This window comes from Phoca vitulina, unplaced genomic scaffold (assembly GCF_004348235.1).
Source record: "Phoca vitulina isolate PV1807 unplaced genomic scaffold, GSC_HSeal_1.0 scaffold7, whole genome shotgun sequence".
NCBI lineage: Eukaryota > Metazoa > Chordata > Mammalia > Carnivora > Phocidae > Phoca > Phoca vitulina.
This window is the reverse complement of record NW_022589710.1, coordinates 48,125,688-48,144,342: the sequence shown is the minus strand read 5'-3', so window position 1 is coordinate 48,144,342 and position 18,655 is coordinate 48,125,688. Positions and strand designations below refer to the sequence as shown.

The following is an 18,655-nucleotide window of genomic DNA, read 5'->3' as shown; positions in this document are numbered from 1 at the left end:
AAGAATGGTAGAACTTCATTCTAGTCCATTTGCGTGTCTGTCGCAGAGGGTTGATGGGGAAAGTCTCTGTGCTCCAGTCTCCTCATCAGTCAAACCGGGACAAAAGATAAAGCTACTCACACTGTGCCTGAAACATAGTAACTGTTCAATAAATGTTAGCCTAAAACCCAGGAAGCATAGGGCACTTAGGATCAAGTGGATTCCCAGCCTCAGACTGTACTCCTCCAAGTACTGAGAGTTGTTTACATGTTCTGGAATATAAATGTCCCTGGTAACAATAACTGGGGAGTGTGGATTGACCAGAGCAACCCCCCATATTCCTCTCCACCTACCAGGAAAACACACATACCAGGCAGGAGCGCCTGGGAGGGCAGGCTCAAGAAAACGCTAAGGGGAAAGGCAGCTGTGTGGAAATGCTTTGGGGGGCCCTCACGCTGTGCGACTATTTGGGGAACAAGTGTCTTTGGACTGACAGCTAATGACACTCCCTGACTTTCTTTTTTTCTTTTTTTTAAGATTTTATTTACTTATTTGCCAGAGAGAGAGAGCACGAGCAGGGGGAACAGCAGAGGGAGAAGCAGGCTCCCCGTCGAGCAGGGAGCGTGATACAAAACTGGATCCCAGGACCCCGGGATCATGACCTGAGCTGAAGGCAGATGCTTAACCGACTGAGCCACCCAACTGAGCCACCCAGGTGTCCTATTTCCTGACTTTCTTGTCCTAGCAGTCTTTCATCTTCACCTTCTCCACACAGAGCTTCTTTTAGACAGAGATCCTATCCCCAAATCCTCACCTCTAGCCTGAGCACAGGGTCCAGAAAAAGCCCTGGGCCTCCTGTGATTCCTTGGAGGGTCTTAAGCACACCCTTGAACTTCAGAGTCTTTGCTCTGCCAGGCTTGAAGAGGGACCCCTGAAGACACAGAGCACTGTGACACTATGCTTCCCCTTTCAAAGCATCCATCACGTGATCATTGCTTGGCAAATTAGGCAGCATGAAGGCATGCCTGTCTTGTTCACTGCTCTACCCCATGCTTCCCCTGACACACAGTAGGTCCTCAGTAAGTGTTCATTATTGTGGAAGGGTGTGGGAAGAAGTGCGTTTGGAATAACATCATCAGCAAGAGATCTCATGTGAGCAAGCACGCTCACGCAGGCTCCATTTCTTGGTTCCCATCACACACCAGCTGGGCCCCTAACACCTCAATTTCTTCTGCTTAGAAAAATGTTCGAAGGCGTTCCCCCTCCTCCTTAGGCTCCCCATTCTGACTTACGCTGGATAAGCAACTTCAGATTGCTGAACATCAACACACAACACAGCTGGGTGAAAATTCCTGTGTCCTGAAATTCCTGGAAAACTGTGATGCACAGCAAGCATTCAGAGAACGGACACAGCACCCACTCCCAGCCCTGGAAAGTCAGAGACAGGAGAAAGGCAGCAAGCAGGCAACTAGAACTGAGCATCAATTTCCTTAAGAAATGATTTCGCTTCCTTTCCAAACACCCCACCCCTGGCAGAGGTAGAGAAACCACAAGTGAATTAATTACCAGCATTTACATCACTGGCTGCCGAGCCAGGGGCTTCTGAAGCCCCCATTTGTGGGGTATCTTGCTCTTTCAGCTTCCAGGGACCAGAGTTAGAGGATCTCTCACCCAATCCCAGGAGAAGGTGTGTGGCTTTGAACTGAGCGCCTTGCTGGTATCCTCTAGAGCTCGATGCCCAACTCCAAGAAAAACATAGACAAGGCATTTCATGTGTAACTCATATGGTCTCAAATACAAAGCACAAATAAGAACACCAACTGGCTAATCTTAGGCAAGTCACTTCTTTTTCATTGGGTTTGTTTCTTTCAGATTGTTGAGTCCTTGATTCCCATGAGATTCTGATGTTCTAGGAGCCAGAAACTCCATCATGAGCAAAACATCCAAAACCCTTAGTTTCATCATCTCTATATGAGACTTCACTTTCTGTTCGTAGAAATTTTCTCAAATGAACAGAACACACTAGACTGAAGGTAGAAGAAAGGCCAATGTGAATAGTCTTTGAAACTAAACTACCCAATCTTTCGATACTATTCTATTACATTCAAATGGGTGCCCCAACTTCAACCAGGTCATTTATTGAGCAGTGAAGAATTTTAAGGAACTTTCCTTTATTCCTAGTTTCCTTCTACATCTCCGGTCATCTGCTTTCATCAAGTTCACAGCTTCCTTTTTTTCTACTATCTAAATATTAAGATTCCCAAAAGTTCTGCACCTTCTTCACCTCTCAATTATACTCTTTGCCTAGACAGCCTCATGTGTGTGCAAGCCTTCCCACACCCCCTACAACAACCCTGATGTCTGTGCCCAACCCCATCCTCCCTCCAGCACCACCATTGCCCCCACCTGTCTCTGCACATCTTCTTGCAAGTATCTTACAGAGTCAAAAGAAAAGGTGGAGTGTGGACAAACCAAAATTGATTATTACCCCTCTCTTGCCTTCACTCCAGATCTGCTCCTTGCACTGACTTTCTTGCCCTAGTTATACCTACAACCAGAAGAGAATGTCATTGAAGTTCCTCCTTCCCCTTTTCAAGAATAATTGAGGGATGCCTGGGGGGCTCAGTTGGTTAAGAGTCTGCCTTCCACTCAGGTCATGATCCCAGGGTCCTGGGATCAAGCCCTGCATTGGGCTCCCTGCTCAGTGGGGAGCCTGCTTCTCCCTCTCCCTCTGCCCCTCCCCCCAGTGTGTTTTCACTTTCTCTGCTCTCACTCTCTCAAATAAATAAAAAATCTTTAAAAAAAGAGTAATTGATACTAATTAGTGATAATGGCTAATATTCACTGAATGCTTACTATGTGCCAAGTATTGTTCTAAGCATTTTATGTGTGCTATTCATTTAAACTTTATAGCAATCCTAAATGGTGGCACTGTTATTACAAGTTTGCACAGCTAGCATGTGGCAGAGCCAGGCAGCCCAAGTCCAACACCACTCAAAGTCACTACCTTGCAAATTATTAACTTCCTCTCCTTAACATCTCTGCAGTTGACCCTTCTTCCATCTCTACTCCTCCAGTACAGACTCTCTGTCAACAAAACCACACAATAGCCTCTACCTGGCCTCTCTGCTTTAAGCCTTCCAATCACCAGCCAATCCATCATGCAAACTGCCCCTAGGAGCCATCTCCCCAAAATTCAGATCTGTTATTACTCAACTGAAAAACTTCCAATAGCCCCCAACTGCAGGGGAAAAAAATGTCCCAAATCCTCACAAGGCACTGAGACCCACCCTGCCTAACTCCCCTAAGTACTTTCCAATTGGCCTCAATCCTTCAATCCAGCCGCATTTACTACTGCAAATTACAGGCTCACAGGGCTGCCCTGAAATGCCCTTTCCCCCCAGTCTACCAAATAAATCTTCCAAGTCCAAGTGTGAAATGTCCTCCCACCCCAAATTGGGTGGGACACTCCCTTTTGAGCTGCTCTCCTAACATCCTACCTGCTCTAATGCATGCTGCACTTGGCTTGACAGGCTTCCCAACTAGACCACAAGCTCCACACAGGCAGGATCTCGCCAGTACATAACAGATACTCCCTCCATGGATGACAGAAGAATGTACTTATTCCAGTAAACAGATGACCTATTCCAAGAAATAGATGATTATACATCAAGAACTCCTTTGCAAATGCTTGAAGACACCTCGAAGATCTTGTTCTCTTCCACAACCTAAAGTTGCCCCAGCAAATGCCATGATTTTATGATGAAAGGAGTTCTGAGATAGTATTAGTAATTCCAAACAGTGAAGCCTCTGGAGGAAAGAGGTATGACCAGAGTATGTTCCCATGGGGCCCTCCAAGACCTCCCGGCCAGGTCAACCAAAACCACCACACACAGGGCTGAAGACATAGGAGAAGAGCCCGATACACATGCCACCGGCACCAGCCTCCACCTGAAAGCTGCAAGCCCCCCGGGGGTGAGGAATTGTAACAGGAGGCCAAAAGTAACTATAATCAACTAAAGAGAGATCAACATAAACTTGAGTATTGATCAGTGGCCTCCAAACCCTTCTGAACAAACTCCCTATTAAAAAAAATAATTTTAGGGGCGCCTGTGTGGCTCAGATGGTTAAGCGTCTGCCTTCGGCTCAGGTCATGATCCCAGGGTCCTGGGATCGAGTCCTGCATCGGGCTCCCTGCTAGGCGGGGAGCCTGCTTCTCCCTCTGCCTCTCTCTCTCTCTGACTTTCATGAATAAATAAATAAAACATTTAAAAATAAATAAATAAATAAATAAAAAATAAAAAAATAATTTTAGTGTGTTCTTCCAAAAGATGTATATTTATTTATGAATAATTTGCAAATAAGTTAGCTATATATTTCATTATTTCTTTCCCATATCCCCAAAGAATGGTCTTTCATGTGCCCCATTTTTAAGGCCAGTGATCTAGACAGTCATCTTCCCACCCCTACCCCCTGAAAGGCAAAGGGTGAACATGATCAAACATAAGGGTAGCCCTACGGGCTGAGACCCCCAGAAGCATGGCGTCCTTGGTTTGAAGGCCCCTACGTACACAGCAGCACCCACTGCACCCCCTCCAGGGATGGGGGGAGGCATGGTCCAACAGCTCTAAGCATCAGGATTCTTTCTCTGTAGCTCTGATCTCTCAACCCTCCCACTCGGTATCTACTCCCTCCTCTTCATGGCAGCTCTTCTGATATCCGAGGACAATTATCTCGTGAGCCTCGTCTTCTCCAGGGAATCCACACAAGCTAATGGGGCCTCTCCATCTCCAGTGACAACCACATGTCTGTCTCAAACAGCCACTGTACAAGCATTTACGTGGTCCCAGGCAGGCTGCTGCCCGTAACTGTTACAGGAAACCAGTGGTTTGTGAACAAACAAGGAAGTCTTTCCAGTCTGTCTTCAACTAGATCAAACCAGGTGGAATACATATGCGCTTGACACAGGTTCAGTGAAAACTGCCCCACAATAAACATGCCACTTTTTCCATTAAAAGAGAGAAGGCCTTTCCAGTGGTGGCCCCTGCCACTGCAGTCCAAGTCATATCTGACACACTGGTTAAATTATTAAACAGATATTACTAAACTCACATTCCTGGGAACCTGCATCCATCCATCGCACGTGTTGATGAGCACATTAACGCCGACACATATGTATCCATACAAAACATGAAGGCATATGCACACACAATGTGCTTTATTAATGCAACATTTATTGAGCACCTGCTGTTTGTCACGTACCAGAGACATCCTGTATGTGCAGTAATTAACAAAGGGAAACAGTATTCCCTTAGTTTCGGGTCTTAGAGTTCTCAAAGAGCATGCCTCTTTACATTACACTCCTGCAACAAGAATCAGGAAACTCAGCTGAGTTACTGCAACTTGCATTAAGGATGTGAAAGCCAAAGGGAGCCAAGAGACACATTAAAACATAGCCACTGGTTATATATTCTACATGGGGGGAAAATGGCCCCAATCTGCATTAACACAAGGCTGAACACTCAACCTCAGGAGGAGCAAACTGCAAAGTTTCTACAGCCACTAAAACTCAACCATCTGCCCATGTGGCAATTCTCACATGACTATATGAGATGGTCATGCCCACTTCCCAGCACATATGTGTGGTCCATGGAGCCTGGGAGGACAATGAGACCACGGAGTAGAAGCTTGTGACTCTGGGTACATTTCAAGCTTAGACTCAAAATGATGTCTGTGGGCTTTGCTCTTAAAAGTAAACTATTTTATGCTCTCTCTCTCTCTAAAAAAATAAAAAGTAAACTATGTTGGGGGTGCCTGGGTAATTCAATCCATTAAGCTTCCAACTCTTGATTTTGGCTCAGGTCATGATTTCAGGGTCGTGAGATAGAGCCCGCATCAGGCTTACACTGGGCATGGAGCCTGCTTAAGATTCTCTCTCCCTCTCCCTCTGCCCCTCCCCTAAACCCATGTGCTCTATCTCAAAAAAATATTTTTAAAAAGTAAAGCATTTTAAATCACCAAATTATGAGATGAGTTCTCCTTTCTTTGCTGCAGTGTCAGTGAAATGACTATCAATGAGGAGGTGGCTGAGCGCCAAGACTAGCCTCATCCCCTTTAGGGTGCAGGAGGAAGTTTTTTTGGCAGGTTTCCAGTCTATGCCAATGTGAGAGCAACATCTTCTAGCCCTCCCTAATCCCTCTCCCTAAGAGACTTCTGCCCAGCAGGGCCAAAAACATGGGATACCCCCGGAAACCTGGCAGGATGGAAGCATTTTTGGATAAGGGCATTTGCTTCCAAGGCCAGTTTCCAGGAGCAGCTACTCAATCCTGCTTCATTTCATGACCTTATCTTTTTTTTAAACTATCCCATAGAATTTTTAGCAGAACCTTGATGTCCACTGGGGTGTCCAACCCCGGATGCCAGGATAGGCTTGTTAAGCTAGTCCAGTTCAATTCCACTTCATGCTACTCCATGGCATTCTAAAACTTCTCATCTTATTGTCAACTATTAGAGATTTCTGGGGGGGGGGGGGGTCCAGGGGAAGGGGTCTCTGAAAAATCAGAGATGCTGCAAAGCTAGCTGGGTATGGAGGAAGATGGGGCATCTTAGGGGGATGAAATGAGGCACAGACAATAGAGCCAGAGAAGGGGCCAACCATGAATCTTTCAGAGTGCAAGCTCCCTAGGAACAAAATGACTGGAGCATGAATCACCTGCTTACCTCAGAGTCTCTTCCCACATCAGCCCCTCCCACATTGTTTAAGATTAATCATAAGCAGTTAATTCTAAATAACTCAGTGGTGTGTGCACCACTAGTGCCTATTAGAGAGTCCCTTATGAATTTTTCTTGACACAAGAGTTAATTTTTGCAAAGCATCATCCAGAAATGTTATGACCTATCCATCCCCTCACCCACATGGCCCATTGCAAAGGTCAGACTGCTTTAATTAATAGGGGGACGGGTGAGGAAGTGGCTAGAAGCCGACTGCAGCTCCATGTAGGAAGAGCTAGCTCCCTGATCCTCAGCAGTGATCAGAAGTACATTAGGCTGCCCTGAAAAGCAATGAGGCCCCATCCGTCAGTGCAGGTGACTAGGGTTATTTTGGAGAAGAGGAAGAATGTCTTAGACAGTGGAGAAGAGGATGGGAAACGGGTAGTTGGACCCAATGACCCTTAAAGTCCCCTCTAAAGTTATCATCCCATGATTCTTGACAACGTACCTTGGTTTCCAGTGCATTACACAGGCAAAGCCATGACCAGAAGGCAATGTAAATGTCTTAGTGTCCTCCACATGGATCATGGGATTTGTGCTTCATCCCTCAGAATATTTCTTCCCCAGCAACAGAGTCCCCCCCAAATTTCCGTGTGGCTCCTTAAAAGGGAGAAGGGCCTCACAGCACATCCCCTCAGCCTGAACTCTGCCCTTGCGTTTCCTGACCTAGATGCAGCAAGTATACTAAGTGATGATTAGTCTTTCAGGAATCCCATGGGTGAGAGGCCTTTAAACCCACCCTTCCCCATTCCTTTAGCTGTCCAAGGCTAACCATGCAAGAGATAGGATCCCTTCTGGAAAGGAAAGAAGCCTGAGGGAATGAGGAGGAAGGAAGAAACTGTGAGAGTCTGGCCAGCTCCCAGCCTTGCCAGCCCTGTTCCCACTGTTTGGATCGCAGACACATGAGGTCAGACTGGCTGGTCCCTCCTCACAAGACGGTATCGTTTTTATTTTAAAGCAACTTATTAACTAAAGAAGCCCTACACTCTCTCACTGCACTTTGTCTGTTCTCCAGGGGCTGCAGACAACACATTCCCAATAATACCTGGAGGAGAGGTTATATTGCCTGGAACGCACTGCCCGAGAGAGCAAAGACACCAGCCCTAGTGTTGCTGACAACCATGGGACTACTGAGACTCTGTCTAAGAACTTTGCACCTGCAAACAGAACCACTTCAGGAGAACTAAACTGGCAGACAAGAGGCAAAAATGTCAGGAGAAGATCAGATGCATAAAGTCTCATGAGAAACTTGAAGGAAAAGCTCCTCAGAGTCATCTTAGGTACAAAGACACTTCAATAAGACCCTCAGTAAAACCAAAAGGATCCTAACTGCATTTGATAGCCTAAACCAGGAATTTCCCGTTGGCTACAGCTCATGTCCCTGCCTTTCTTTCGTTTCCACCCTCTTTAGGCCCTTGCATACCCTAACAGAGTACAGCATTTTCCCCCCAAAAGAGCTGACACATTCACAGTTTCTAGGACCACATGCAAAGTAAGTTTTATCACAGAGCAGAACTGGGTGGTTTGGCTGGATGACAGTGAGATCAATTTGTTTTTAAAAGCTCACTAGTACTGGTTCCTGAGTTAAAAAAAATTTTTTTTAATTGGAAAATACATTATTTAGGAATATTGTAGACAGCGGTGGAGGTCTGAGAACAGATATAGATGATGACACATTTAAAGGGGGCCCTGTATTGCTTTTAAATAGGTCACCCAAAGACATCCATTTCTGGAGAACAACAGCAGTAATGACAACCCACTGGCACTGGCAGTTCCCAGATAGATCATGGAGACAGGCCTGCAGAGCCACGCTTTGTCCCTTCCCTCTGGCAGCCACAGCCTGTCACCTGTAACACAGCCCCCCAGGGAGCCAAACATCCCAACTTCAGCTGGGAAAAGCTCAAGAGGGGGATGGGGGTACCCCCTCTCTTTACACACCAGCATGTTCCTCTGCATCAACAGCAAACATTTCTAAACATGTCCTCTCTCTACCCACTGGATATCCTAGACGCACGCCCCCCTACCCCGCCTTCCCAAACAATACTCCTAGATGCCCTTCATCCTCCACACTCCCTCTCCATGGCTCTTCCTGCCCTGCTGGTTATGAAATGAAGGGAAATGTGTCTGTGATGAAGGGTCACAGGTCACTGGGGACTCACATGTACACCCAGAGCAACATTGCTGTCACTGGGCAGCAACAAGTCTTAACAGAGATGGATCCACAGCAGTGGGGTTGGAAGCTTATGATAACGGGGATTCCTTAAGAAAAAAAAAAATTACAAATACAAAATTAGGTATGACACCTGAGAAGGGACCCCATAAGTGTGGATATAGGAAAGGTCTTGTTTTTCGGTGAATCCGCCTCTGTAATAATCTCCCCTCCCCCACACACAAAGGAAAAGAGAAAAATAAACGCAGAGAAAGAGAGTTTGGTTTTGCTACTGTGAAGACACTCAGAAGGCAGCAGCAGAGCAAGAAGGAGTCTGACAGCGTAATCCAGGAGCTCCATCTTTTACCACCAACCCTGGGTGGGGCGCTGGGCAATTCCTGGTACTTGGGAAACCAAAGGTTAAGTCTGAAGAGGTCATGCCATCCAGCGATGCTCCAGTGTGGTGTAGCTCAGGGCAGTGTGCTCCAAATGCCTCGGGACCTGTGGGTCCAAACGCCAATCTCTTGACTTCAAGCCAGCGTCTTGAGGGTGGGAATTGACCACTCAGAGATACTCATTTCATTCTCTCTCATTCTCTCATATTCTCTCTTTCTGTCTGTCTGGGAGGAGCAAGGCTCCCGGGACTGGCCAAGCTGATAACCTCCTACACCAGGAGTTTGACATTTTGCTTATCACCAGCATCCAGGGAGGTAACGCTCCATTTCATGATGGAGACACAGGCCATTTGTGTTAATGAAGGGAGCCTAGGAGCAGAAATAAAATGCCATGTTGGGGATCTGGGTTTTCAGGTCCCAGAGACAGCTGCTGAACAGGCAGCATCCAAGCTTGCCCTCATACCCACAAGTTCACTGGCACCTTGGGTCAGGGTCTCCTCACCTGTTCAGTGGGATGGTAAAGCCTGCCCTACCTGCCTCATTGGGTTGCTATGGGGGCCAGAATACCACAAGTTTGCAAAGAGGTCCGAATATGGTCCAACAGGCACAACCATTATCAGTGATCCAGGGGGTTCTTGGCAGGGGCAAAATGGCAACAAAATTGGATTCCCCTCCTTTTATCTCTGCCATTTCTCAAACTGAGATGAAGGAAAATGGCAGAGGTGGAGGTACTCACAGGGAAGCTTCAAACCTTCTGTGAAACCAAACTGACACACAGTTCATTCCTACAAGCACCAAGAGACCAACAGCCCAGAGTCAGGACTTGCTCTTTACCGAAGACTATGTAGATGACTCTATACATTTCATCTCATCTTGTGCTCTCAACAACTCCATGATGCAGGATTTCTTAACCCTGCTTTGCTGCAAGGCAGGATGGTACAGTGGTTACTTGCGGGCTCTGAAGCCAGACTGCCTGGATACAAACCCCAGCTTTGCCTCTTATTAGCTGTGTGACCTTGGAGGAATTATTTAACTCTTGTCCCTCAGCTTCCTTGCCTACAAAATGAGAATAATGGTGTGTTGAGTGACTGTGAGGGTTATAAGAGCTAATTCCTGTAAAGCAATCAATATAGTATAGACATGGAACTAACTTGAATGTTAGCTGATATTATTTTTTATTTTTATATTTATATTTATTATTATTACTACTACTATTGATGAGAATACTGAAGCTTCCAAAACCTTCTCCAAAGACACACAACTTTTCAGTGGACAAGCCCAGATTTAAGTCCAATCTTTTTCACTCCAGAAGCCATGCCCTTAATACCTACACTAAACCTTGTTCGAGTTCCAGATTTCTCTGCTCCTCATTTTCCTCATCTGTAAAATGGCACTAGTGAATGATATCAACCACACAGGAGTGCCGCGTGAGGATTAGATGAGACAATGCATATAAAGCACCTAGGCTGTCAGGCACAGGGTGGTACTCAATAATAGTAATACTAACATCATTATTATTTTTATCCAAGGAAGGGTACCTGACCCTCACACAGCCCTGCCCCAAAGCCTCTCACTCCAGTTCCACCTCTGGGCCTGTTGCATGGGACACGCACTGCAGGACAAGAGGAGTCATAGGGGAGGGCATGTTAGTCCTATCCCCCAAGCACAGCCCCTACTCCATCTCTTCTGTCCCGTGAAGGGGGCAGAGGACCCAGCTGATGGGCAGCTGCCCCAGGAACTGGAATCCATCTTTCCCAGGCAGCCTGCAAAGGGAGATAGGGGCCATGGAGATAATTAGCCCCCAGTGCTGGGCCTGTGGTGTCTCATTACCAAATGCAAATGCAAGCTCCCGTGCCACTCCAAGGCTCTTGGCAAAATGCCTGTGTGACCTTCAACCCTGCTGAATTTGGACGAAGCATTTACCCGGCGTCCACCCCCTTTGCAGCCTGCAGCTGGTGTGCGGACTGCGCAGGGAGAAAGGCGACTGTTCTCACCCCCACTGAAGGGGGAGCAAGGAAAAGGGGTCTTATTTCTTTAAAGGAGACAGAGATGCTAGTGGGGGGGGGTATAAAAAAATTGCTCTTCCCTCGGCAGTTAAAAGAGGGATAATTGGTGCAAGTGGCGGGCGGTTGCTCTGCCATTTAGCATACAGCATACCCAGGAAATCTCACTTGGTAATCAGGAGAAGAGGAGGAAAAAGGAGCAATCAGACCCCTATTCAAGCTCCGTTTAGCAACAGCCCCTGCTGGCTGGCTGGGCTGGTCGCACCTAACGCCTGAATGCTGGGTGGGAACCCAGTCTCGGAAGCCACAGTTCTCCTTTGTGCACGCTGTAAGGCCTCCCTTCTGGGCCGCCGTCTCCCCACCAGGGAGAAGGATTCTGCAAGGAGACAGTCTTTACTCTCTGATTACTCACCACGCCCCTGCAGCCCCCACCCCCAGGCCAGGCAGGGTCGACACAGGTTAGGAACAACAATGCCATGTTACAATTCCGGCAGGAAGCTCACTGGGGAGGGGGACGAGAGATGTTTGTGTTTTTACACAAATGCCCAGAACAGAAGGATCAGCTGGGGCCATCACTGGTGCCTTAACTCCAGCACCCTTTGTCTTTGGCCCTTGGTAAATGCTTAGGGGCAAGCAGTCTCTTGGTATACCATTCCATCCCAGTTCTGGCTTTGATAAATGTGGAAAGAGTCACAAAATTCTCAATAAAAAGAAAAGTAACTGAAACTCACTTTCAGGAAGGCATACCAAGGCCACACGGCAGTGTTGAGTAATCAATCCAACCAACCTGGGTAGGATGTCAGGGATGGGAAGGGGAGGCCCTTGGGTACCACTCAATAATGTGCTTGTAATAAGATTCTGGCCCCTACCACCAACACCCACCCCTGTACCTCACTGTGGGATCGAAACACCTGAAAACTTAAGAGCTGAGACTCAAGACAGCAGCTTCTGGTCTGGGCACCTGCCCAAGGCAGCAGGAAGAGAGAGCAGACAATGAACTTTTTTTTCCCCCAACTGAATAAGACCTCATGCCTCTTCACTGAATGAACCTAAAAATGTGGACACACAAGTGGTATGTGACGTAGGTAAGCCCACGTAATGAGACTTGGAAGGAGAAATCAACATGTGATGCCTTCTCCTCCTTTCCCTGGCCCTACCCCACAGGCAACAGGCTGATATCACACTAAATGATCTCTTCAGTAAGAGTGGTACTGAAATGTACACACCTTGGGAGCAAATCAATTCTTCATGACCGTAAGATTGTTAAGAAATTCAATACATGCACATTCATAACTAAGAATGGTTTAAAAATAAACAATCAGGAGCGCCTGGGTGGCTCAGTTGTTGGGCGTCTGCCTTCAGCTCAGGTCATGATCCCAGGGTCCTGGGATCGAGCCCCGCATCGGGCTCCCTGCTCCGCGGGAAGCCTGCTTCTCCCTCTCCCACTCCCCCTGCTTGTGTTCCCTCTATCACTGTGTCTCTCTCTGTCAAATAAATAAATAAAATATTTTTTAAAAATAATAAAATAAATAAAAAAAAAATAAACAATCAATTTTAAACTCATTTCAAGGTAATAATAAACTCTCAATGACCCGTGAGGGGATGGCTCTCTAGGGGGAGCTCAGGATACCTCTTCATTGCCCAGTGAGATTCCAGGCTACCCGTAACGGGACAGACTGGGCTAGACCAAAACCAGTGAATATGCTGTAGCCTGACTACCTTCCAAAACAGATATGCATAATTTTAAAACCATGTTGAACTATCTGCACTTCTTCTGTCCTCCAAGACCCTTACTAAAAAGGCAAGATTAAATGTCAACATGAACAAGTCTGAAGTTGAACACCAAAATATTTTATTTATAAACACCTACAAGTAAAACTCTGGGACCTCTTCTCCATCACGTGCTAGAATGTTCAACGTGACCGTTAATTAGGTTGGGAGCCTTCAAATGAAGTTTTCTCAAGCAGGCTGTGTGGATTTCTGCCTGTAGCCATAGTGAGTAACATTTCACCACATGAAAGAAGATACTGAGTCTACAACCTCTGACCCTCCAGGCCCAACTTGCTCATGACAGCTATCTCTGGTGTCTTCTGGGTCTTTCCTAAAGAAATACCCACTGGGGGATCAAAACAGCCCAAAGCATATAAAGGAGATGGGCCCATCTGTGCATTCTTCCCAGGGTGCAGCATGGAGACATTTTGGAGCCATCAAGGCATGGAAACAGGCCAAGCAAACATCAATGTCACGGGCATGCTAGCAGCTAATGGACCAGAAGCGCCTCCAACAGGCCCCGACCACATCCATCTAAAGCTGCAAGAGCCCTCCCAGCTCTTCCTGCTCCTGACCCGCTAAAGCATGAAGTACAAAACGGATCTTCCATCCTGGGTACAAGCCTCACATGATCAAACATCAAGGCCTATCCTACAAACCGAAACAATCAGATGCCTGGTCCATGGAATAAGTACCCTGATTTCAGGTCTATGACATGTGCAGCTGAAAGGGGGCAGGGTGGGGAATGGATGCATCCTCACTACCCACTTCACCAAATCATCTTTAGGAAAATGTGGAGGCCTTTATTTAGGCTATTTATCTTGTTTTGTGCAAGATCTACTTGCACTTAGAAGTTGCTGTAATTTTTCCCCTTAATATTTTACAGTTGAGTATCCTCCCCCCAGCCCCATCCCCGCTTACTATCTAAGAATTAACCATGTGTGGAGAGACAGATCTTTTCTAAAAGCCTGTGATGTGTTTTTGTGATTGATTAGACATGATAACAATTACCAGGATCAACAGGCTCTAAGTTATCAACAGTAAATTCTGATACCTCTCCCAACATCCACCCTCACCTCAACCTTCGCACTGCTCTGTTCCAAGCCAACCAAGGGTTACTGTTACTACAGAGTTCATTTACTCTATTTATGTATCAGGAGAATAAACAGCTGTGCTGTGTGTTTGCCTTCTTCAGACAGAGGTATCAGTCCACAGTCACTAGATGATCAGAACCCTGCAGAAAGAACTATTATTAAAATATCCATGTTGTATTTAGCTATTAAAAAATTGACTGCCTACAATCTGCTCTAAAGAAATGCCACTGGAGACCTGAAACATACACAGACACAGCCACACACAGACACACAGACATACACACACACACCCCAAAAGAGAGAGAAGACAAACTGTACACACACACAGCATAGAGATTCTTCCTGCAGAAAAGTGCTGATCCAGACCTGCCCAGAGGAAATGAGTTCTTTTTAAACACAAAAAATGCAATCAGGGATAATCAGCAAGTTAACAACACACTTGCAAACACCCTAGTCCCTAGAAAGGAAGAATGCCAGCTTTCAATGCAAGTTCTGAGAACAGAACAGATCCTTTGGGCAAATGAGGAAACAAGTGATCATGTCAGCGTCTTCGGGCAGAACTTTCTCCAAAGCCAAGAATCTTTGGAACAGCAGTGAGGTCCAGAAGGCACCTGCTTCTAAGAAGTGCTTCAATAACCACATTCCCAAAGTGGCTTTGTGGGTTGGGGTTGCCTTGGCTCCTCTTCCCCGTCCGCTTTTCCAGTGGGCTCCGTGGGGGAAAAAAGAAGCCAAAAAAAGGTGGCATGCATGTCTTGAATCTCCCTCTCCTGCAGCCCACCCACAGGAAGGGAGACGCAATGCCCAGTGCATTCCATCCCAGGTAAGCAGCCGCAGAGACCTGGGGAGGGCTTCCACAGTAGCCCCTACATGACCTACGAAGGGGCCTCCAACAAGACCCCTCAAGCTGTCCTAGTCTCCAGCATGTACCACCTGTGAAATAAACTCAGCTTTGATTTAAAAAAAATTTTTTAATAATTGTGGCTAAAGTTCATATCAATTACAACCTGCTCTAGGCTGGGTGGGCTGTTGTGGGACGGTTTCAGGAAACCCTGCAGATGTTATTTTTAATTACAAACCACAAGGCAGGGGCCTCACCAAAAGGAAGAAATCCTGGGAGTCAGTGCTGAGACACACATCTGGCCCCACTTACCTGACCTCCCTTGTCCTATTGCTTCTCAATCTTGGCTGCACAATAGAATCACCTGGGGAGTTTAAAAATATACAGATGCTTGGATCCCACCCCCAAAAAAATTCTTATTGAACTGGTCCATAGGGTGGGCCGAGAGTTTTTAAACTCCCTTAAGTGATCCTAATATGTGCTGCCAAGGTTGAGAACCACTGTTCTGCCCTACACCATCCCACCACTTCCATGGAGAGACCAGCATGGGACGGCAACACATTTCTAGAAGAATCCTGGGCTTGACTCCGAAAGAATAGGAGAAAATCGAATTTCTTTACCTCTTCCTCATCCCAGCCTTCCAGCACACATACCCCTGTGGTCACTTCTCACGTTCTTTGTCACTTCAACACTCCCTCCTGCTCAAAGCTAGGCCTTCAGTGAGTCCCAGAGTCCAGGAATCCGGATTTTAAGTATTTGTCAAAGTAGAGTCTAGACCACTTCCTCTCACATGTAGTCCCAAATAGTCAGAATTCGGTGAATGAGGTAAGGGCAGTCTAAGTCTTTGGGCATGAGTCCCCCCTTCCCTCTCCCTGGGAAGCTGTAGTTGAACTTGGGGGTGCCTCTCCAAGGCTATGCTGAGTATTGCCAGCCCCCTCAGGCACTTGGCTGGACAAGGGTCCTGTCAGTCTCCGTGTTTTCCTGTACCATTCTCAGTACACGGAGAGGTGAAGGGAGGGCAGGAAAAAAGAACCTCATATGAAAAATCCTGCTGCTAGAACAAGGTGCTGAGTAGGCCCATCCCCAGTTGCCTCATCCACCCTCCAGACACTTCCCCCAAAGACTGTGGGAGGAGGAGCCAGCGGAAGGGCTGGGATGACAGCAGGCCAAGCATGACCTGCACTCCATCCACCCTCATTCTCCTTTGCACAGGCATTCTTCATCCTGGGGGTTAAGGAGGAATTGATGGGGAGTTTCCCACCCATCCCAAGGGTCCAACTCTCAAGGGATCAGGAGGGACAGAGGTAGCCACATTGCCCATTTCTACTGGATTTCTTGCTCTGCGCTGACCCTGCTAAGTTGCGCTCCAATGGAAGGTGCTGAGCTGGGGCCCACGTCCTGCAGTCTACTCCAGCTAGCCCTTTGAGTAAGGAGCCCAGGACTGAGTAGCCAGGATCCTCTTCTTGCTGAGATCTGTTGGGTTTCCCATTGAGAGCAATCAAAGGATTTCCACCCCCTCCTCAGGGAAAGGGACCAGATTATCTAACACATAACTAAAGATGGCCTTCCACCACAGTGTTGGTTTCTGTCAAGGGTCTTGGTCCTCACCCCACCCCAGTGGGTGGGTCTCTAGTAAGAGAGGGCTCAGGGAGAAGGTCTTACCTTCTGAACAGAGCTTGCCTCCATAGCCAGTGGTGGAACAGTCACAGGTGGGGTGGCCATCCAGGAGAAAGCAGATCCCCCCATTTTCACAGGGACGCTCACCGCAGGGTCCCTCGGCATCCAACTGGACACCCTGGCTCCCCAGAAGCCGAGGCTCTGAGTTGCCATACTTGAGATCCAGGATTAATCCTCTGAAACCGGGCATGGCCTGTACTCCATCAAGGGTCAGGGCAGAAGGTCGTATGTCCGCGGGGACTCCGCCAAGGAACAAGTCACTGACCACATCCATGTAGGGCCGCTGAGGCTGCAGCTCGGCCGCCTGGCCCTCGCCGTCGAGCACCAGCACCGTGCGCAGGCGGTCACGGCTCACCATGAGGAAGTGCCAGCCGCTGTCGTTCACCTGCTTGCTGGACAGCACCGTGGTCTCTGCACAGTCCATGCTGAAGCGGAGCTGCACGCGGCCATCCACCAGGGAAAGGCAGAGGAAGTCACAGACGCCACCGTCGTCCAGGTAAAGGAGCAGCCCCGTGGACACATTGGTCTTGAACTGGAAGCTCAGGTCGCTGCGGGTGCTGGCATCCCAGCGGAGGTAGCGGGCCCACTGATTGGGGAGGCCCATGAACTCGAGGCCCAGGCAGAGCCCCAGCAGCGACCCCAGCAGGACGCTCACCTTCAGGGTGAAGAAAACCGAGTTTGCTGCGAAGCCCATTGTGGCTGTCAGGACCGAGCCCGGAGGAGCCGACGACGGGCGGGCAACAGCCCTCAGGGGAAGATCCCCCTTGGCAGCGGAAGGAAGAGAGGAAGAGGAGATGGGCCTGGGGGAGGGACAGAGAGCACACAAGAGGATGGAGGCGCACACACACAAATATCCAGAGGGTGAGGAAGAAGGAAAGTGGACAAGACGGCCCCAGATGGGCGCACGAGCAAGAAATTCGACAAAGAGGGAGAAGGAGAAGGCAGGGCAGCAGAAGAGGAGGAAAGTCAGGTGGGAAAGTGGGGGACTAGAATGAGGAGCCAAGTGTCCTCCAAGAAAAGATCTCAGCTATCCATGTGGATCCGGAGGCCTTGATTCGAGGAGGAGAAGGTACACGGCGGGTGGAAGGCTTCAGCAATGCACTCCTCCCAACGGACCCCCAAACGCCCCAGCCAGGGAGGCCGGGGAGAGGGCTGGGGTGGGGGTGCCGTGATGGAGGAGGCGTGAGCAGTGGTGAGGCAAGCCAGGTGAAAGGCAGAAACAGGCCAAGGACCAGTCCTGCGAAGTTTTACCTCCTAGCAGCAGGGGGCTGCAGGGAGCGGGGAAGCCCAAAGCTGAGTGCTCAGGCAGAGCAGGGCCCAGGGCAGAGCCGAAGCAGGTTCAGGCTTCATGGTGCGGGCCAGAGGCAGTCCTGCCTGCCCATAACCTGCCTCTCAGGACTCCAGAAAAAGACCTGCAGGGAGAAGGGAGGGAGGCAGAAAGAAGAGAAAGATTAGGGCAGTGTCAGGAAAACATTGCACCTTATTTCACAAATATTGATGAATTGCTGACTAGGAGTCAGGCTACTCTAGTGATTCCCATAGTACCTGGTGCTTTAAATAGGAAAGAGGGCCCAGGTTCTTCCAGAGCTGTCGCAGGACCGTGAGCTCAGTGCCTAATGATGCACGTGGTTTTCCCATATGCAAAAATAGTATAAAACTCCCAAAGCCATATCAGCACATTTTTACAGTATCCATATCACAGGGTCACATCGCTAAAATTTACTTTTAAGGTAAGTCCTAACATTTTATACACTCGAATACACACACATAATTTTAACTATTTACCTATTAAAAGGCATGAAATGACACTGATTTCTTTTTAGATTTTTCTTTTTCAATTTGACAATCCAATGCCTGGGTGTAGGCGGCCTAAGACAGATACCCACCTTTAAGTTTTTGAAAGAAATATTTATAAAAATCAGCAGAAATAAATTAGAAAGTGAGTAGTGAGCAAAACAACTCTCATCTCTTAATACATG

The 18,655-nt window shown here is 47.8% G+C and overlaps 1 protein-coding gene across 29 annotated transcripts in view; it reads right to left on the bottom strand.

Moving 5' to 3' along the window:
* NRXN3 (neurexin 3) overlaps positions 1-18,655 on the bottom strand; it is a 1,527,623-nt gene that overhangs the window by 1,445,403 nt on the left and 63,565 nt on the right. For 15 of the 29 annotated variants that reach the window (XM_032406054.1, XM_032406075.1, XM_032406076.1 and 12 more), the window contains exon 1: positions 16,662-17,370. In XM_032406054.1, coding sequence (XP_032261945.1) covers positions 16,662-17,370 — 709 coding nt within the window. Of the gene's footprint in view, positions 1-16,661; positions 18,089-18,655 lie in introns of those variants that run through there. The other 14 variants (XM_032406089.1, XM_032406090.1, XM_032406055.1 and 11 more) reach the window with 1 other exon arrangement.